Genomic DNA, 22284 nt, shown 5'->3' with positions numbered 1-22284 from the left:
TTTGAGCGCGATGCTGGCAACAAGGACCAACACTGAGGTCGCGGGTTCGATTCCTGCTCAGTCTCGATGTGTTGCCAGATCTAGTCGAGAGGTGGCGTCCCTGCCCAAAACAGGGAGGTTGGACGAGATGATCTCTAAGGTCCCTTCCAGCCTAGGCCATTCTATGATCTATGATCTATAGAAGGCACAACTGGTGCTGAATCCAGGATTACCAGAGCCTGCAAACCACATAAAGTAACCCCGGCCAGCCTAGTCTTTGTGTGTCCTGTCGGCCCTGTTCTTTGTAGAAAATTCCGAGCTTCTCGGTTTGGTGAAGGCCGAGAGCAGCGTCTGGTAGCTCACTCCCCTCTGCCAGGTTTTCGAGAAGGTTTTCCACAACACCCAAACTTTAGCCATAATCAACATGTGCTCAACCACAAGGACGCTCTGGAAGAAAGGACCATGTCTTGGGCTGTTGGTTTGTATTGAAGGAGCGTCCAACCACAGTGCCCTGCCAAGCAGACAGACCTCTTGGAGGCACACGAAGGAATCCTGTTCTTCCTCACTCTATGCCTCCTCCAGCAGCACATGCAGCAGAGCCTGTGTGTGATAGCCAAGAAGACGAACTTTGAAGAACTAAAGGACTGTTTGTGCTTTTTTTTTTAGGGACTTAGTACTTTGGCGTTCTCTCTGTGTTCTGTCTGTCCCACTGCTATTGCAAGTTGGCTTCTTTTTCATTTTCTCTCCAATCACAAACCTCACCAAACAACAAAGATGAGGCAAAAATGAGCAAAAGCAGATTGAGCTAAAGCTACATTTCATCCCAGAATCCCCCTTTGAGGAACAAGGTTTTATTCAACTAAACTGCACAACTTCTACGTGTGGAAGTTTTGTGAGCACAGCTCAGGTTGTGGTAAGCTGGAACACCTTGAAACAGCCCGTCTGATTTAACTCAGAATTGAAACCTTAGCTTTGACTTACAGGAATAAAAAGAGAGAGAGTGAAGGTTAAGTGCCTCACTTTCTTTGTCAGGAAGGTCTGAGGTGAAGAGGCATCCTACTTCAGCACATTGTACTGACGGTCTCTGGCCTCTTATATCTGAGCTCGCATTGTAAGCAGAATATTCCCAATTCAGATGTTAAAGCTGGTAAAAGCACTTTGTCTCCAGGTACTAACCAGTCAGGTTTCTTAGAGAGAGACTGAGCATTCTTGTTGGCAAGGTAACCTCATCCTCAAAATTAGCCACCCCTAGTTCAGGGGCAGTCCCCAGCTCAGTAGGAATTGGCATTAGGATGATTCTTTGGACGATGGCTTCAGTGAGAGACACTTTCAGGCAACAAATACTAGCTGAACTCAGTGAGGATATGCAGTTAGAAAATCAAGGATCTCGGAAAATTTAATTTCTAAACAAATACTGCATGTAAAAATAACAGGTGAAGGGCAAAGGAAGACTAATATCACAGCAAGCAGACGAAGTATCAATATTACAGAGCTTACGTTTGCAGAGTTTTCCAGATCACGAAGCAGCCCATACGTTTAGAATCTACAAAAACACACCCTACTGAAAGCACAGCTCATCTCCAGGAAAGTGGATGGGTGACGGAACAAGCAAAACGACATTGCTGGTATAAACAAGCCAGACTTCTCAGAGGTGCGCAGCGAAAGGACAAGAGGCAACAGTCACAAGTTCCAGCAAGGGAAATTCTGACTAGATGAACATTTCACTGTAGCGATGATTAAGCAGTGAAATGGGCCCAGAGGGGTGCTGAAAGAATTTCCACCCTGAAGACAGAGCTCAAAAACGTCCTGAGCAATCTGATCTATCTTTGAAGTTAGCTCCGCCTGGAGCAGGAGACTGAAGCGGAGACCAGGAGGCACAAATAATCCTGTTTAAAGTGATCCTATGTAAACCATTTGGCGAGGTGTGCTTATTTTGCTACATATTTTCTATATGCTATGAATTATTTTGAGAAGAAAACCCACATTAAAGAGTAATTCCACAAGAACTTGGTCCTTAGAGCAGAATCCTTTGTGCTCCCTAAATGCTCCTCACATGGATGGGTACCAACGTTTCTGAATGGAGGTGTAAGGAAATACTTGCTCATGAATAATGTTATTTTACCAGCCCCGGTTATCTATCAAAGAAAAAGGAAGAAGCTGAAAAAACAATCCACAAGAAATTCACTATAAATACAGAAAAAGTTGAATTGCTTTGAGAAAGCCAGTAATAAACCTTTCTTTCAACAGTAGAAAACCAAGGCTGAGCAATGGTAAACATCAGGCATAATCACTTTCTTAGCTGAAATGTGATTCAGCTGATCAGTATTCCTGGCATTTCAGGTTTGCAAAAAGCACAAATGCTTTTACCAGTTCCCTTTTCCTCTTTCTACCTATCGAGGCAGAAGTATGTGGCAAAATATTTGACTGTTTGCTCAGACAGGTGGAGGATTACAGTGCTAACCAAGATTAAACTGCTTTGCCTGAACTGTGTAAATTACGTTTTGTCTGGAAATTGAAACAACTACACCTTAATATTTCACACTGTTAACAATAATTAACATTAAAAAAATTTATCCAGAAAAGTTTTGCTTTTGAAAGATTTTTGAAAAGATGTTTCAGATGTTCGCTATCGCTTTGCTACAGTTTTGCATTTCTACTCAGAAAAAAATCGTAAAACAATTGGCAATCTTTCTAAATGAGCAAATACGCAAAACATTTGCTAAAATATGCTGAAGGACTTCAAATGGTTGCCTCCCTTGATGCTAAAAATTCACTGTATTACTAAAGAAGGGCCGTTTTGTACAGAGACAGACCTGCTGGAGATGCGTATTTCAGACAAAGGTCCAATGGCTTGAGATGAAGATACCATAATTTTTCACAAAATGTAGCAGCACCTTCGCAAATGCCAACCTGAACAGCTGTTGCCTGTGCACATACCTCCTGTAGTCTCAATCAGGTACGACTATTTTTTTTGCAAAGTATATCCTGAACTTCTGTCTGATGTTTCTGTGAGCTTGAAGCCTGCTTTCTTTCCGGAATTGCAGTATTCAAAGAGTCCTTTCTGAGAAGTGGAAACCTCTTCAGCCCTGCACGCATTGCCTAATGAATATGCAATACTTGCAAATGAACAGTGCTTGCCTGTGGATTAACAGAATGGAGAAAGCTGGTATATTGGTAAAACGTACAGAAGGTGTCAGAGAAATAAAAAGCATCTTTCTGCAGGTACCTGAAGTTATGACAAGAAGGGGAGAGAGAAACCCAGATCTTTTCATTCTCTCTTTCACAAAGTAGTTGTACTTCTCTCCAAAGAAGTACCAGATACTGCTCATGTTAATCAATGCTCCTGTGACACTGCACTTTCCCACTGTGTTTTTCTTCTCCATTTTTTGCCTTTGAAACTCCTTCAGGAGTAAGGATGGTAACTAACCACATTTAAACATGTACCAAGCACAGAAAGACCCCACGTTTCTGTGATACGAACAGTAATTTTAGTATATACAGAGTATCACGATGTTAATTTTAGAGGAAATGCATTTGTGTTCTTTATAATTATGGTGAAGTCTATGATTATCTTTCTCTTGGGTAAAACATCAGGGACTGGGTCCAGCTTTCACCGAAGGCCTCTATGGGGAACCACTATGAAATGCTAGATCCTGGTTACAAGCACAGTCTGTGCAATTAATCTTTGTGTTAGCTGTCAATTTTACTGAAGCAAAATGCCAGCAGGACTGTCTGGCACTGTGAGGCGACGCTTTTGGAAGGACGTTCAAATAGTTCCTCCTGAAAGAAGCAAGGGGAGCTCGTTGCAGGGCGGACCAGAGCTGATATGGTGGGCTCTGAGGCAGCACTCAGCCACGGGTGGGTGCCGAGGAGCTGTGAAGCCGGATGCTCGCAGGCTGCAGTTCCTGTTTCTATGGGAACAGAGATTGGCTCCTCACAGAAGGCAAGGTGATTTAAAATTTTTGAAATTGGCACGATCGTGGATAATTTGAAAGCCCCTCACATTTCTTGCAGTGAAATTCAGATAGCTATTTGTATGGAAATAGAAACAGCAGGTGCAGCTAACCAGCTAAAATGCTTGTCTATTTGAGCCGTGGTTTTCCTTTGCAAGTGGTTTCATTGCTGTTGGTGACTTTAGGACTCAGTAAGACATCAGAGATTGGACTGTTTTAATTTTGAACATGACCAGCTTACATCAACCGTCATGAAGCCATACCTTTTCAATGGAATTGTTACAGTGGCTTTGAAGGACTGTAGAAGTGCCTTCTATTCTCCATTTTCATTTCACAGTGATTCAAAGGGCCCACAATATATCTGAGCGGGTTGGAAAAATGCAACCTGAGTGTTCAGCATCTCTTTATATAGTGTCTGAATACTTTTCATAGACTCCCTCATCCTCTTTCTATATAGACTAAAAAGTTCACTGTTGATTCCATCAGACTACCCAAAATCAGAAGCATTAACTGTGAAGAACATCTTGCTCGAAGCCTTGGATAAGTGCAACCCCGTTTGTGGGCACTATTTTCATATTTTAACTACTGTCATATCCAAGAACAGACTCAAATGGCAGTTTCCTGCCAGCTTCATTACTGGGAAAAAAAAAAAAAAAGAACAATACTTTGTCTTAGGGGCTGATCCTTGGCCTTACCAAACAGAATACTTGATTTTTAATCTTTCAGAGCGCTAGTGAGAAGGGAGCTGCAGTGGCTGTTGTGGAAGCTCCCCTTAAGACTTGTTATTGACACTTCTGAATTTCTGAGTGGAGTTGTGTACAAAGATTAGATGAAAAGCCACGTCAAACGGGTGAGGAAGGGGAGATGAAAGGCCCTGCAGGTTTCCAAAGCACTCAGCCTGTCAATAACCAAGTAAACAACCAAGTGGCTGATCACTTGTCATTGCCACGCCAGCCCCACTCACTAGGATGACAATGACCTAAACCCCTTGGCCGCTGGAAGTTCAGGAGAAGGCATGATAGGAGTCAGCAGAGTAGCAAGGTTCATCGATTTTGCTCCCCTTCCCTCAACCCTCCCTCCCCTTCATACAACTCAGGCTACTCACATCAAAATACCAGCCCAATCACGAGACACAGCATTTAAGAACTGGCAGTAATGCTGTCTTGTTCCTGTTTAGAGGAGGATTTTAGGAAGATTCTTCTCCAAGTGCAACATGCATCATGAGAGTTTTACAAAAGACTGACAAGACTATCCTGACACACTTGGTTGGGAAAGGGACAACGATGAGTTTCTCAAGTGGTCGGGAGGCTGGTGTGTCTTTTTAAAAAGAGAGCTACTGGTAGCTGCTGTTTCTGGGTACTGTTTCAAGGTCTGTAAATGATACAAGCTTTACAACAACTAGTTGCAAAGCAGCAGCTGTAGTAGACCCACCAGACTCTCTAGTCGGCATCCCACTAACCCCATCCCAGGCCTTCACTTCTAGCACCAGTGTATTTGCCAGGACGCTTTGCTATAGGTTTTAGTTTCTTCAGCTGCAAAGCTGAGATATTTTCCTCTGTCTGCCAGAGCCCTGCAAAGCCCGACTACCCCTGCGAGGCACAGCACCCTCTGGACATAAACCAGCAACACTGAGACGTGTGAGCAGTGACTGTTCCAAATGAAGCCCAACAGCTCTGCCTCGGCAGAGCCAGGGACTACAGCTCACACCACTTAATTTCCAACAGCTCATCAAAATGCCTGAAGGAGCAACACGGTTGGCCTAGGCTCTTCTGCAGCCAACGCTAAGAGAGAAACTCATCCTCAGCAAAGCAAAGCTAACTGCCCGTGCTTACGGTACTCAGAGAGGCATCCCTGGCAGGAAGGTGGCTGTGCTACAGTGGTTCTGTTAGGTGGGACAGCCCAGGTGAGGGGACAGAGCTCAGGGTGAGATTCAATCCAATAACTGGCTTTCTGATTGAAGTCCAAACTAAAAATAATGAGAAAGTAGCATATCGTCTTGGAGGGCCAAAATGCACCCAATGCATTTTTATGAACCCCAACAGTAACAAAGCTGTCTGTTGCAAAACAAAGTTGTAATTTGGAAATATTAATAGGAAACATATAGTTTAGAAAGATAGATAAAACATTGTTTAAAAGACACTCTTTTTTTAATTCTTAGGGTTTGTTTTTTTTTCCTGCGTACTGATCAAGTACTATGACTGGTGCCCATGCCCTCAAAATACACTTTTTCAGGGAACTTTCCCTTCTGGAAGAAACCTTCCCTCATTCCTCTTCAGCACCCTCTGTGAGTGAATCCTCATATTTCTCCTTCCATCCCTCTCTTGTGATGATGATTTTTCCTGCTGCTCATGACAACCAAGGCAGTTTCACTGCTGCCCCTACCAACTCTCTCTTTTGCCCTCCTTCCTTTTCACTTCATTTTCCCTTTCAAAGTCTCTGTGCATTCCCTCTCTCCTTCAGAGCAGCAGCAAGGAAACTCCCCAGTTCTCCAAAATACCATCTACGAATTGCTCACTGAATGACTCCTGACGACTCCAGCCACCAACTGCTGCAGGTCTCCCCAGGCAGATCTCTGTGAGCCACTGGAGCTCAGCGAAGTCACAAGATCTCCTCACCACTCAAGAACCTGCCCCTGTGGCTGGTGCTGCGGGGAAAGCAAGAAAAAATCAACACCTGGGCATCAGGAGCGACGTTACCCAGTTATAACTAAATAAGTCCTGGGGTGTTCTTGGTGAGGAAGGACATGTTTGTGCATGGGCAACCACAGCAAGGAATTTTTTCCTTTTGGTTTGAAAATACCAGTGAATATTAAAACATCCTAAATAGGTGAACAGAGGCAACGTCACTTGTGGGACTGATATTTTGAAGAGGGTTTCGCGGAAGTGTTGGACATACTACCTCATCAGCATTTATTTGCAGGTGCGTTGTACCAGAAGGGTTAGCTTATTTCACCAGCTCTCTGAAGTACTTGATGCCAGCGGTGTGCTGGGTGTGGGGCCAGTTCAGATGTCTGTGATGCTTCACCTCAGGTCCTGGTGCTCATAAACTTTAACCACAATTCTTTTCAGGAGTTTGGATTTTACTTCTAAATTTCACATGTCTCACTTATTCATATAAACGTTGACATGAGGGCATGCAAATGTGAAATTTTCTCTATATAGAAATACAGGTGTCTAAAAGTGCAGACACCTGCACACTTTAGTGTTCTTAATTTAACCAGAGTCTTGAAAAGCCCTTTTGGTTGCAAAATGCAACCTGGAGCTACACTACCCATGTGCAAATACATGGGCCTGTGCCAGCCCCAGAAGGAGCTAGAGAAACGTGGCACATGCATTTCTTTTGCTTCTTTTTCTCTGCAAGACCGCAGCTTTAGATAATGTTCTGATTCCAATTTCCTCCACGGCTGATCTCATTGCATTGTGCTGGTTTCCTTTGCATTTTAATCGCTCTCTCTCCTCCTGTAGCTGATCAAACAATATAACTGAATTTTGCCACTTCTTTTGTTTCAATTTGCCAGCCGCTCACACGCATACATTGCAATGAGCAGCCTGACATCATTTGACCTCTCCGTGCTTCCTCATTTCAATATTAACTGTTCACCAGAAGAGTTTGGGGTTAGGGTGCTGAGTGTGTGCATGTCTCTGTGGGTGAGCAAGAGCTTTTCCCCTCGGTCCCTTCGCAGCCACAGGTCATTACGTGGAGCTGCCTGAAACTGCCCGATGCTATTTTTCACCAGCTTGACTTCAGAAGCGACAGGTCTGTGGATGTGCTTCGCTTTCTGCTTCAGCTGGGCTAAGGCAGCAGAGCTCAGCGCTGTGGCTGCTGCTCTCACCCGAGAACCAACTTGCTGAAGGATTCCTCCCGCTCCACAGAGCAATAATAATGACACAGCTGCAGTTTAAAGATGCATTTTGGGTAAGTGAGCATCTCCTATGAGTTTCCTATATTAAATATGTCTGTATTTAAAAATCTTTTAAAATACAGCTTAGTTCTATATATAGTTTAAAGCTAATTTAATCCTGTTGTGTGTTTTAAATTTACTTCAGTAAAAAAAGCAAATCTGTCTCCAAGTAAAAGCATGCTGTTCGCAGCGTGTTTGATCCTAGGCAGAAGAATACGTTGTAAAGAATTATAGCCAATCCACACAAAACCACTGACATTCCCAGTTCCTGTGCTACGTCCAGAAGCCACTTTTGAAAGGGACACAGGTTTGTCTGTCTCAGAGTCCCAAGAGCACTTGCTTGCCGAGTGTCTTCGGTGTTAGAGGCAGCCTCCCTGAGCAGGTGAACTGTCATTAATGACAGTCCGGAGGCTCGGAGAGCACAGCCGGCCGGCTGCGGGCAACAGGCTGTTGCTCCCCCACGTAGGGAGCCCACGGCTGCGGCTGGGAGCAGGAGGCCATGCACAAGGCGTGTGGGTGCCCAGGAGTCACACACCAGCACAGATCGAAAAAATGCTTGCAGTGACCCTCGAGAGCTAAGGCCAAGCCCTCACAGCTGGCTTATAAAGTGGGAATGCTAAAGTGAGCAGATATGCTCTGCTCTTGTTATTTTGACTGTTGGTTGAGAAAATTTCGGCGTCTTGCTGTTTCTCTGCAGTTAGAAGGTGAAAACACCCTAGTCATTTCTCTCCCAAGGGCAATCTGATGTTCTCTTGCAATTGCTTCTGGAGTAGAGGTTTTAAGGGGAAAAAAAAGAAACTAACAAAACTCTAAAGTTGGGTAAACAGGATGTTAGTTGCCTCTTGTCTGAGCAGTCATTTTTCCAGCATCTAGGAGTGACTTCAAGAAAGGCATGAAGGCTATTTCCTTATCAGGCCAAACAGAAGAGACCCTTTATGGAGTATTTGCAGTTTGTGCTTTCCTTGCACCCATCCACCCTTTGGGGTAAACCCTCTCTTGGTTTGAAACAGCGGGGCAGACACAAGAACACATCACAGCAAACCACCTCCCGCCGGCGCTTCCAGGAAGCCCTCCCCACCCCCACTCCAGTATCAGATTTGAACAGTTAAAAAAACCCCAACAAACAAACCCAAAACGTAAGGAGGAAATACAAAAGTTAATTTTGATGTTAACCCTAACTGTGCAAGACCACACCTATATGAGGTTCTCCATGCTTCCTCCTTTATACAGCTCCTAACCGCACAGAGGGTAGGACAGAACTGCAAGTCAGCGCTACCCTGGGAGCTTCAGCTTTTGCTTTTCGGGACTTCCTTCAAAAGCAGGCAACCTCACTTTAAAAACTGGTATATTTGGCATTCTCTAGTGAGAATAAATCAGGCATACTCCATGGGCTGGAGTAGGGTTAGGGTGATTAATGCTAGCTGACAATCTGGCCAGGCCAGTTCTTTTTTTTCCCTAAACTTCTCTCCTGCGCTCAGTCACGTTAACATGTCTATAATCCTTGCTTAGCTTTGAAGCTGACACCTTCCTTGAAGCAGAGAATCTTTGGTTTTCATATTGTTTGCCTGGAAACATTGTACTGCCAAGCTTGATGAACAGGGCAGAAACACATCCAGTTGCAGGATGGCAGTTTTAGCTCTGCAATAATAAGTCTTTCAAGAAGAAAACTTACAGGATATTGCACAACGCAGCAAAGAGTACAGCTTGCGCCCCAAATCGCAAGATCAGCAATTATTTTTGCATTCATAAGGTTCTGTTATGCCTATTAGTGAGAGAGAAAAATGTATTTGCTTAATTTGCTTCGGTGAGCAATTATCTCCATTATTTGATTTGTGCCATGGACGAAAACCATCTTTACGACTAAACGCCAAAAAGTACATTTGCACCGCAGCACATCACGCAGTAAGGATCCCTGAGCAACATGACCTGCCTAAAGGACACCACTGCACCCGCTCCCTGTAATTCACTCTGACAGGGTACACCTGAGCAACAACTCCCTCCTTTTACCATCGGTAAACTTCTGGATAGGAAGAAGTTTCTTTAGTATCTATCACAATGTAAAATATGTAAAGAAACTCTAAAATCAGCAGGTCTTCCCCACCTAGCAGAGAAAAAGCACCATTCATTCATCCCCAAAGTTCCTCAAATTTCATAAGAACAGGGTGTGCTGTCATTCAGGAAAATGCAAATTGTTCCTCACAGCAGGTACAAATTTTAATCTCTCTTTTCCTCTATTAAATGTAGCAGTGACTTAATCTCTCTTTTCCCTTATTAAATGTAGCAGTGATAGTACTATACTAGAAGTTTTGCACTTCTGCAATTCTTTTTATTTTCTTTGTAGCATGGGCCTGGGCTAAACCCAGTAATTTTTGAATTATAAGTTTTGGGTCTATATCCTCCACACACTCGATAACGGTTAAGGCAAAGTTGCTCAAAGCCCCCACTATAATGTGCTTCTTAGCTGAAGTGTTCTATCCTTTGATAATACTTTTTTGGAAAATATTAGTGAGATGAAAATGCAAATTTGTTTTGATAGCCAATGCAGGGCAGTTGCTCGTGGATTAACATTCTGCTGGGCTGCTGTGCAAATGTTACCTGTCTTCTCTTGCATCATATTAGGCAGGTAGGTACATTCCCCTGTTAATGGGGAGTCTGTCTGCAACACCAGCCCACTTTCCTATTAATAGGGTCACACTAACAGGGAGAGATCTGAGCAACATTAATTTCTTTTTTTGGTCACAAAAACCCACTAACCAAGAAACTATTTCCCCTTCTGTCACAAATACTGAGTCTCTTTAAGAGGTAAAGCAAATGATGAATACAAGAACATAAAATGAGACCAAGAAAGTCTTCTCATTGCCTTTTCCTTCTATTTTTTATATTCTAATATGCTGCTCAACACTCCAGTTGCAAGCTTGTGAACTGCAGCTACTTCTGGCCAAGGGGCAGGCAAGTGCTTACTGGCACCATTTACTGGCTTTGCCTTACCCACCCTGGAAGGGGGAAGGAGGAAGACTTTTACAGGAGCCATTTGCTTTTGGGGCAGGCTCCAAAGTACCCAGAGTTGAGTGGGAGCAAACCTCTTCCCTTGGGCAGCTTTGAATCAAACTCAAACGGCCAAGTCAATTCTGACAATGTGTCATGGGCTCCTAGGGTGCATAGGGAAAAAAAAAAAAGCTTAAAGTGAGAAATGCTTGTTTGTTCTCCGCTGTGGGATGAGCTCAGGGCTTGGAGATCCTCACATCTCATGTTTAAAAGCACAAGTGTACTGGAGAGAGGGGCCAGCAAATATGATGCAGGCCTTGAATATGAGATGGCACAATTTGCCTCCCTGCCCGGCTGTTGACTTCTTGTTACCAGGTTCCAGGCTCTGTGGCAGACATGATTGTGGTCAGAGGCTACAGCAGTGGAAGTCGTGGAAGCACTTAAGAAAAAGAGCCTGTTACAAACAAAGATGCTTGCTTGATCTTCCTTGGTTTGACTTAGCGCTGTATTCTACATCAAGTTCAATGCAAAGCTGACTTTGTAGGTGAACCTCTCAACTGTTACGGTAGCATTTTCACACAGCATATATAATACATGCTAAAAACACCGTAATATATTTCATAAATTAACTTCTAATAAGACTCTTAAACGTGGTGCAAGAGCGCAGAGATAATTATAAAAATTCACGGCAAAACTATTTTCTAGACTTACTAGGGAATATAGTGAAGAAACACAACATCAACTGTTCTACTCAAAAAAGGAAGTGGTCTTGGTTTGCACCAGGAGCTACCCAACTTTCCTGCAGAGGTTACATTTTGCAGGGCTCATTGTTCAGAAGCAGGTCTGCGAGGAGGAAGTGAGACTGGGCAGGTTTGTCAGGAGGGAGGAACCAGAGCTCTTGAAGGCTCCTGCCAGCCCCCGGCACCCTGGGCACGGCCGAGCTTGGGCAGGGAAGGATGTGGCTGCCAAACTTTTCACCCTGGCACCTCAGCTTTGCAAGAGGTTCCCTACTGAGTTTCATTTGAATCGGATTGCACCAGTTTCCTCTGTATCTACTGATACAAGGCAAATTAAAATAAATAATCTCACCGCACGCTGGCACGCAGACCAGCCAGGCGCTGTGGTCGGTACATACTGCAGCGCTCTGAACGCCAGAAAGCGTGACTAGAGGCAGGTGTACGGCTGTGGCCCTGCTCACATCCAGGGCAAGCCTCACTGGTGGACGTGTGTGGAAACGGGGAATAAAGGGGGAACCAACTTGAAAAAGTTGAACCAATTGCCCAGCTGATGTCTGTGTTGTGTGGTCAACTTCATCTCCAAGGAGGAGGCCGTTCTGTTCTCTTTTTTACATGTAATTTCTTCCTACATTCCCCCAGCTGATCTGGGAGGAACGCTGAGCTCAGTGGGGCGATGAGAAGCACCCATCAAGGGGGGTGCCATCTCACAACAGTCATTGAAACCACAGGAAATCACAAGTAGAAAGCCTGATTAGTTTTTGCGGCTATGGAAACACCGGTGCTTCACAACTCGCTTCTGAGCTGAGCACAACACCTAAAATAAAGCTCAGATGTGCAGCATATTTGGGGTGGTTCATTTCCTTGGTGATGAGCTCAAATGGAAGGACTAGAGTTTTATGTTTGCAGCTCCTGGTTACATGCTCAGCTATGGCCTGCACGTGGCACATCAGGCTGAGTATCTTTCCAGCGAGGAGGAAGAGCACCTGAGGGACATTTAAACGCAGCGAGGTGGTGCCAAGGCTGCAGAAGGCTTTCCAGGCCAGGTAGACTAATGGGTTTACAGAAAGCTCATTTTAGTTCAGTGACTGAAATAATTAGATAGTTAAGTAATTAAGTTTTATTAAAATTTTCTGATGACTGAGTGCCTCATCTAGGGTTTTTGACCACCTGAATTGGTTGATTGATGAAGTCACTGTGACAGTTTTGTTAATATTTTGACAGTTATAGCTGGCTTGTTTTGATCTGTCCTGCTCTGCAAAAGTCATTTGGTTTTGCTTGGGCTCAAAGAAATGAAGGGTTCTTAATTATGCCAGCTTTGACTGTGCCATGAGCACGCATTTTAAATATGGAATAACTGAGTCATTGACTCTCTTTTCAGCCGCATGTACACAGACATGTCTCACGAAAACAACCTAAATGAGTATTTGTCACACGTGGCTTGAAACAGATCCTGTGGGTCTGTAGCAGCGCTTCATGCAAAGGTCGAAGAGGGTAACCCCTGGTTTGCTAAAGCAGCCCAGCTGAGGTGCATTTTCTGATGGTAGAGTCACAGAACAGCTGGGCTTGGGAGGGACCCCTGGAGGTCGTTCAGCCAGGGCCAGCCACACAACTCGCCCAGCACCACGTCTGAGTATCTCCAAAGATGGAGAGGCCAAAACCTCCCTGTACAAACTGTTGTGTCACCACCCCTACAGCAAAAATAAACTTCTTATGCTTAAACAGGACATTTTGTATTTCAATTTGTGCCTGTTGCCTCTTGTCCAGCCACTGGGTACCACTAAGAATTCCTGGCTACATCTCCCCTACTCCCTTCTACCAGGTATTGATACACATCGAGCCACCTCTTTTGCAGGCTGAGCAATCCCAGCCCTCAGCCTCTCCTCCCATGACAGCTTCTCCAGGCTGAATCTCAGATTCTCCCTCTGAATCTCATTACAACATATGTTTTCCCTTGCAGAACTGAGTGATTCACGACCCATCCCTTCCCTCCCCCAAGGCTTGCACTCCCGCAATGCAGCAGCGCAGAGTTGCGCCGCTTCTCTTTCCTCAAAGCTGTCGGTCACTGACTGGGGACGCTGACCTTGCGCTGACTTGCAGGCACAGTGGAAGATTCTGAATTTCAATCTAGTTACACCCATTGAATACTTGTATGGAAGGCAAATTAGGCTGCTTCATAAACAGATTTATTCTGTTTGTTTTGGTTATTCTTCAGCTCAGAAAGACCTTTTTTACTGATTTTGTTTTCATGCCGTACTGCAGCAAGGTAGATGGCTGGCAGATGGCACAGAAGACACTTCTTTCATCTGATTAATGTAGGTTTTGTAATAAAACTTTTCTCAGCAGCCACAGTTCAATAATGCACAAAATTCACTGTTATTCGGTAAGAATTTGGGGATTTAAGGCTAGGACAAGGCAAGGGCTGAGGGTATGGCTCTGCACAGGGGTCACTCAGCATTGCTCAGGGTGTCAAGGTTAAGGAAAAAAAATCTTGAAAATAGGCACCTAGATCCCAACAGCTTTACAGTTCCCCAAAGAATTGCTCCCTCACTATAAATGGAATAAAGTGCTTCTTCAAAGTGGTGGGAAAACGTCACCAAACAAGATGGAGGAATTGAAAGTTTCCATAGCTCTTGGTAAAATCCCCTTGGTGCAACTCCATTTTTGCTTGAAATGAAAGGCAACAGTTATTTACTCTTAGACTTGAGAATTAAATGAAAATTGACCAGCTCAGAGATACCAGCTTCTGTTGTTCCATTCAGAGCAAGTAAACACAAACTTTTTTCTTCTTTAAAGTAACAGCTTTTCAAACCAAGATGCTATTTGGTGCCGCTCTCAGTTTGTCCAGGCCTAATTCATTCCTCAAAGCAAATAAAATAATAATTTTAAAGAGGTGGGAGTAAAGAAAATAAGGAAATAGATGGTCAACAGCACTGAAGTCTGAGCCTCATTGCTTCGTGCTATTTGCAGTAAGTGCTGTAATTACTGAGGAAGGGTTATGAACAAGTCAGGACTGATGAACAGCCCTGGGGGCAGGGTAGAAATCCCCAGGAGGACCAGAAGGAAAGGAGGCATCTGCCATTGGAAGACCCCGGCCACACTTTTGGTTAAGACTCATATTTTGGACAAAATCTTTTTTTTGCTGGAAAACACAATTTTACTGGGAGTAGGGGAGTTGTTTTGGAAGATAAAGCTGGGCTTCAACGAAGAAGTTCACAATTGGTGAAGGTTTCCTCTGGAGATGGAAGTTTAAGGTGAAATTTCTAACCAAAGAGGGGAAGAGGAGACCAAATTCACAAACCCCAGCCCTCTGGGGTCCTGGGAGCATTGCAGGGAGGAGATGTAGCCTGGATCAGGAGCTGCAGCTTTCATTGCTCACAGTCTACCCTACCCTCACAGCCAGGAGTCCAGGCACATATTCCCTCCGCCCCAGTAGATTCCCAGACAGAGGAAGGAGAGATTAAAATGAAATTCCTCTTTCCTCTACAGGCAGCAGATGGTGGAGAGTGTGCCAGCTAAGGCAGCAAGATGTCTCAATCAGATCTGATTCAAAGCAAGTTTCTTCTTTCTGTCAATGCAAAGGTCTTTTTTATTGTTTTCTGTTGCTGTCAAGAGGTAAAATGTGGACTTTGTAAACCTTACACAAATTTGCAGGGCAAGAAAACTGTTTCCCACCCGGCTCTAGAAGTAGTAGTACCTTATTTCCTACACAAGAAGCTCATGAGAACATAAAACACTCATAAGGCAGATAATGCTGAGTTTCTTTGTAAATGGAACAAAAATTTCCTTCTTGCTGGTTAAAACACAAGGCAGTTTCGAGTGAACAGACACCTTGGGCACGACAGGTTGGGCTGACGAAAGAGCTCAAAGGGTTCTAAAGTAGCTGTGCTGGTGCCCTCCCTTAGCGTGCACCACTTCTGCAGATCTTGCCCATTTCCTATATACCCTAAGGGCTTGCAGCAGAAAGGGGGCACGGCCAGCTAAACACCTCATTCATTCAACAGCTCCTAAAAACCCCAGAATTAATCAATGTTTATTTTTGTATGAGGCAGGAGATATATTTATGTAAGTGGGAGCAAACACGGAGAAATGCCTCCCAGAAGGTAATATAATACTGGCACAGTTGTCCCACCTGGACAAACAGTTTGACTTTACTTAAAGAAACGCCACCACCATCTCCGCTTAAGAATTTCTAAAACCCAAAGTTGATTTTGTTCTGTTGGATTACACAACTCCCCACGCCTTTGTGATACACCACACTAACGGAGTGCAAGAACGTGTTGCATCGTATTGAGTAACAGGATATGTTGAAAATTATTATTTAGGTAGTGAAGTTCTCCTGTAAAATGGAAATGGTAAGATGTAATTATTGGAATAACCCTCACTAAGAAATGAAGTAAAACTTCAATTCCTTCCCCTCGTACAGCAAGACTATAGGAAGATCTCCTGAAGCTTTACCCTTCCCCAGCTGCCAGTAAAGACCACTAACAAAATGCCTTGCTCATCTTACAGGGGAAGCACAGAGCACGGGTGCAGCAGCGTGTCGTATTTAGTACCTTTTTCAGAACTAATGAGAAACAATTCTAAATTTTCTAAGAGAGGGAGGAGGAAGACACACAGTTTTTTAATGCATTAATGTACCAACTAAGCAGGTTAGGTTCAAGTGCCTCTGTTTGACTTCTGAGCAATTGTCTCTGTGCCTGAGCAATCAGGGTTGTTTCATGTTGCCTCACTCCCTGTGGTCTGGGACCTACCCCACAGAGCTTGCAGGAGGAGAGGAGCTCCCTTATAAAAGAGAAGAGACCTGGAAGCAGATGAACTAAAAAGGAATAGAAACAGAAATAAACCCTGAACATTATTTTGTAGAAAATGGAAGTATCCTCTACTTTTAAGATTCTTTTTCTGCTTCTTTTACTCCCAGTTTCTTTTGTGTAGCTAACGGTATTCAATAGGAGACTGAAGCAGTATCTCATTTCACCATTGTCACATCCATCTGTCAGGCTCTGGAAGGCACCATGGCAAGACAGCACGGTGCCTTAGGAAGGGTGGGTGCAAATGCTCGCATCAGGCCTCTCTTTCGGCTCCCAGGAAGAAGCCACCTTACTTTATGGATGTAGCTGCTGTCATAAGTCACTACATCAAGAAAATATAAAGCAATGCCGCCACCTCAAACCTGTGTCATAAAGCCACGTCAAGCTCTGATTTAAAAATAGTAAGGGATCTGGCTTCCTCCTGTCCCATTTCTCATTATCCCCTGTTGTCTGCCAGCCGGCAAAGCACCTGCAAAAGTTAAGGTGGTGTTTGTGCAGCCATCGTTTTGTAGCTACGCAAACCACGGGGTGATTAAAACGTCAAGAGAGCCAAGCAACATGCCCTGACTATACGAATGCCCAACGCACAGCACACGGCCAGTCCAGGATGCCAATGAAGAGGGCGAGGGCTCAGGAAGCTGAGCAGCAAATTTCTTTTGTCAGCAGAACCCTAAACCAACCATTTCCTTCTTGAAGAAAACTTGCAATGTCGTAGAGAGCTAAAGGCCACTGGGAAGCTACTGGTTTGCTCAACGCCACCAAATTTGCAATGCTGCTGTGAAGTTTGTGAAATTTCCATTTCGTCTTATTTCTGAATATCTAGCCGGTGCACAACTGAAGTCTGATGAGAAGTTCTGCTTTCATTTGAAGTCTTCTGTCCTACCTTATTCCAGAGGGAAGTGCAAGATGGCAATCTAGCAGCTCAGCAATTGGAATGCTACAAATGCAACGTCTTTTTCCTTCTGATTTTCAAAGGTCCCATTCAGGGTTCACATCTATGCTATGTCTGGCAATAAATACTGTTTACTCCCCATGGAAAGTACTGCATCTTAGCAGTAGGTAACAGGCTGCAGTGAAATTGCAAATTTTACGTTGGAAATGACCAAGCCAACTCCTGAAATCATCACAAAAATGTCCCAAGGTAGCCACTTGCATCCTTAGCAAACATTTATGTTTCTAATGTGCAAAGGGTCAATTTATAAAAAAATACTGGTGTGATACAGCCATCTCCAGCCCACCTACTCTTTTTTTTTTTTTTTGGCTAATGTGGAAAAAGCACATACTTTAAAAAAAAAAATTGTTTCTTTAAGCTTGCATAAATTCTGTAGGCAGTTCAATCTTGGGATGCGTGAGCATCCATAGCATTCCCATCCCTTCCAACCAGTTCCATCCCATAAGAAAAAAGAGTTTTTAAATGGTACAGCAGTGGACGTACGCTTTTAAATTCATTAAGCAGTTTGTTATCACATAAACATTTATAGAAAAGGGACTCATGACACCAAGCACTGGTCAGAGGAGACTGTTTTGGTTAGAGGCTTCCATTTCTGGTCTGGGCACCAACAACCTTCCTGTATTTAGGCGCTCCCCTGTCAACTGGGTCGCTTAGCTGGTAACACATTTCCAGGAAAAGGCAGCAGAGCGTCAGGCTGAGAACCTGGGGTTTTGTTTTCAAAAAATGCTCTTTCATGTCTCTCTGGTGTAGAGCAGAACTAGCACTCGTGTAACATGGGCATCGGATATAGAAATCAGTGGTGCTTACTGCTATCCTATTTTATTTCACTATATATTTCAGGATAGCTTGAGTGGCACAGAAAAAGAGCAGTAAACTTCCTAACATACTTGGTATCCTGTGAATATACTCATAGAAATCGTGGGAAATTGGGAAATTTTTAAGTATCCCAGGAGGAAAAAAACCACAACAAAACCCACCAAAACAAAAAAACACAACAAAACACAAAGCAAGGATTCACTTACAGGGAGAGACCGTGTCATGATATCCAGCCCAGTCAAAAAGGCTTTGAGATTATAAATCATATTTGACTGTTGGCTGTTAAATCTGTTTGCTGCTCATCTACTCATCTGTTGACAGAGCACTTGACAAGGAAACTAGCAGATCAAGAGATCAAGACCTAGAAACACTCCTTTTAAGCAGTGCCGGGACACCCTGGTATGATACAATGATATAACTGGTTGATATAACTCACTCAGAACAACTTACTTTCAGCCCAGGACTGAGATATCACGTGTGACACAACTGTGGATAGAAAGGACGCATTTCTGACAGCTAAAAAAGACATTGGCAGAACGATGCTTACTCCAAACTTTTTGTTTTGAAAAAGTAAAAACCACCTTGCTCCCAGGTCTGAAAATCAGCATGGGAGCCCTACGGCCCAGGTGAGCAGCACCGATGCTGCCATCAGCCACTGCCATTCATCCCCAGAACTCACCCCATTCCTCCCCAGTCCCAGCAATAAGCAAGCGAGGCCACAAGCTCCGGTGTCCAACAGCTGCTCGCCAGAGCGTCCTTCCCGAGTACCAAAACCTGGGACACTTGTCTTCTTCACAGTCATGGCGGAAAGCAATAAACTAACACACTTATTAAATGATAACTGCTATGGGGACAGTGGATAGATGTATAAACTGTATTCAGTTTGTATAAAAGCATTTGTTTTGTACAGAAACTGCTTGAGGGAAGAAGCATACTCATTCTCTTCATGGCGACACACTCCGTAGTTTTACCCTAATGCTTTAACATAAAGCTCACATAACATTCACCGCTGCATTTTCAATAAAACTACTGCTGTGCACCAGTTAAGCGAGGCTCTCAAAGCAAAAGTGGCTTGTCCTGATGCTGTTGTGAGTCAGTGAGAGAACACAGAAATCCTGTCCCAGTGCCACACTCGGAGCACCTCCCTTGTTCCCCTCCCTTTCTGGGCTCTCAGCATTTCCTCAGCAGCACTGACTGTTGTGACTCTGATTTACCATTCACTGCAGTGCAATCTGGGAGTCAGGGAAAGATATGAAAGAAATGCAAGACTACTTATTTTCCTCTCATTACTCAGATATTTTTGTCTGAGACGCAGAGGTGTGCGCTGTGACGGATCACGTGCATGGGGCTAGGCCTGACGCACAGACTTGTGTGCTGGGGAGGGACCTGCAGTCCTAGACCACAGCAGAGAAACACAGTCCCGACTGTATTGAACAGAGGACTGGGCAGTGCGTGCAAAAGAGAGGGCAGCAGCACTAATGAGTGCGAGCATCTCACAAACACAGACTCCATTTCCTGCAGATCCAACACCCGCATTCCTACGCTCTGCACATGCCTATCTTCTACTTTTTTTTTAAAACAAAGCCGTCATGTTGAATTTTCACCAGAGGCAGCCCGATTCAAACAATGAGAAGAGTTGTTACAGCGATCCCAAAGGGAGACAGAACAGCACCTCAGAACCCAAGTGCTGTCTAAGGGCAAAGCTCCCCGTGCTGTGAATTGCAGCAGCCCACCACGGACCGGCTGCCACTGCCCCGGGTATCCATATTTCACAGAATCACAGAATGTCAGGGGTTGGAAGGGACCTCAAAAGATCATCTAGTCCAGCCCCACTGCCAGAGCAGGATCACCTACAGCAGATCGCACAGGAACACGTCCAGGCAGGTTTGAATGTCTCCAGAGAAGGAGACTCCACATCCTCCCTGGGCCGCCTGTGCCAGGGCTCTGTCACCCTCACAGGGAAAAAGTTTTTCCTAATATTTTTATGGAACCTCAAGCACACCATTTCCTGACTTCTCCACTCGCATCTAGACTGGGGGTTACTGTCTTACCGAGAGCCCTGAGGCAGCGAGTTGACTCTGACCATTTTTGTTAGAAAACCTAAGCTCCCTAAGAGCTGCTACACATCTCTGCTCTGCAAAGGTTCCACACCCAATGCTAACCAGGGCTTCCCCCAAAAAGCAGTTAGTGCTGTTTTCCAGACAGCGAAATTTGCGACCTGCTTCACTTTTTCAGTATTAAAAACCAAACCTGATTTATAAAATTTTTTACAGATTTTCATTCAGCCATACCTACACCCTTAGCCCTGCCTCAGCTGCCATTGCTCTGTGCAATTTGGGTTTTCCAGAAAGTTAATTTGCTCCACAGAACTGACAGTAGGCTGTTAACCTACAAACTCTGTGCAGAAATCGGCTCAATTCTTTATCTCTCTGTCTTCAGTGCAAGGAGTTCACCTTCCACACTGGCTACGAGGTGCTCATACAGCGGCTGTTGGATGGGAGGAAGATGTGCAAAGATGTAGAGGATTTGCTCAGGCAGAGGTAAGAAAATCAGAGTGAAAAATGCGTGAACAACCTCCATTTTGTTTCCTGTTTGGCATCTGGGAAGGAATATCAGGCTGTTTCTGAACTGGGTAGCGACACTAGTTTACATAGTGATTTGAATCGCTGTGTGATTTGAAGCCTGAGTGATTTGAATCCTAGCCTTTTGATGTGATTTGCAACGGTAGAAATTCCAAAGATTTGACAAGAGAGGGTTGAAAGAGCTCCATTAAGTCTCAGGCCATTATTGGTCCAGAATCACACGGTAGCACACACATCCATGAGCAGCGTTACTGAGTCTCCTCCTTCACAGGGAGCAAGTGATTTGCACATTTTTCTTGCTTTTTGAACCACAGTTGCCACAGGCACCAACTCAGTTTCCCACAGCTACCAAAAACGGGCCATTTTTTAAATACAGACAAACCTACCATAAGCCTTTCGGAGACACCCACATCATTTGCCAACCACACCAGACTTTGAATAACAATGTTGTAGTTTACATCTGCACTTTACATCCTTCTTGGGTGCCACTTGACAACAGCTATGTATAGCTGATGCACTCGTGGGCGAGAAAACACATTACACAGCTGCTCGGACTCCTCTGCCATTCATTTTTGCACTTCTGACTTAGAAAAATGCATCCGAATTTTGGTTCTGTTTTTAAGTGGCTGGGTTTCAACAGTTTCAACATGCAGCATGACGCATATACATGCTCATGCATGGCCTGTAGGAAAGACCACGCAATACGGATTATACATTCAGCAAATAACCCTAGAGAAGTTCATCTCGGAACTGGCACTTTAGGAATATTGCTCTGCCCTAGTCACAGCCTGCTTTTTCTTCCCATGTGGTCCCCATCTAGTTTCCTGGGTTAAGGTTGGTTTCCTGAAGGCTGCTTTTCAAGCACTGGGATTTCAACGGGATGTGAGCTATCAGACTCAAAGTTGACTGTTTCATAGCGCGTGAAGTTTCCTACCAACACCTGAAGCTGTCTGAGATACTTTTCTTGACCACCAGTGGAAGGTCACGGTATTGCTCCACATCATAGAGTCCCCAAGTCACACCTGTCTGACGGTAATTTAGCTTCAGCTGTTTAAAATAACTCCTTTGCAACTTATAACTGACAGAGATCTGAATTACCATTGCAGGCTTTGGGAAGGCTCTGCACTGTAGCATGCATCTGATGCTCTATATGCCTGTGTTTCCTTCCAAAACATTACAGAAGTTCCTGCAAGTTGCAGGATAGAGTTCTTCATAGCGGGCAGTGAGTTGCAGAAAGGAGGTAGTTTTTCCAGTTTATCCCTGGAAGATATTTCTTTCAGCTTGTCCTCACGTCATTCATGGGAATGACCAAGGAGGAGATCAAAGCATGGGATGAATCTCTTGTTTTGAGAGGCTGCCCATATCATGGGCTTCATGCCAGAATTTCAGCAAGGACTCCTGCAACAGCTGCCGGGATTCCCCAAACCAGCTGCCCGGGCTGCACTCACACTTTAGCAGTTTTCCACCCAGGTCAAATACTTGTGCTCACAAATAGCCCTGCCTCATCCAGAGGAGAGCCTAAGAGGTTGGGGAGTGAGAAAACAGTTGTGGTCCAGAACAAAGCCCCAGAT

At 44.4% G+C, this 22284-nt stretch overlaps 1 protein-coding gene across 1 annotated transcript in view; it reads left to right on the top strand.

Annotated features, from left to right (window-relative positions):
• Positions 1–18737: 18737 nt before the first annotated feature.
• The window catches only part of PSTPIP1 (proline-serine-threonine phosphatase interacting protein 1), a 35310-nt gene continuing 31763 nt past the window's right edge, over positions 18738–22284 (top strand). Inside the window, exons 1-2 of the mRNA XM_009876876.1 lie at positions 18738–18757; positions 20537–20671. Of these exons, the coding sequence (XP_009875178.1) occupies positions 18738–18757; positions 20537–20671 (155 nt within the window). The remainder of the gene's footprint in view (positions 18758–20536; positions 20672–22284) is intronic.

Source organism: Apaloderma vittatum, unplaced genomic scaffold (genome assembly GCF_000703405.1).
Source record: "Apaloderma vittatum isolate BGI_N311 unplaced genomic scaffold, ASM70340v1 scaffold20959, whole genome shotgun sequence".
Taxonomy (NCBI): Eukaryota; Metazoa; Chordata; class Aves; order Trogoniformes; family Trogonidae; genus Apaloderma; species Apaloderma vittatum.
The sequence above is the reverse complement of the archived record's forward strand: the minus strand, read 5'-3'. Positions and strand labels throughout refer to the sequence as shown.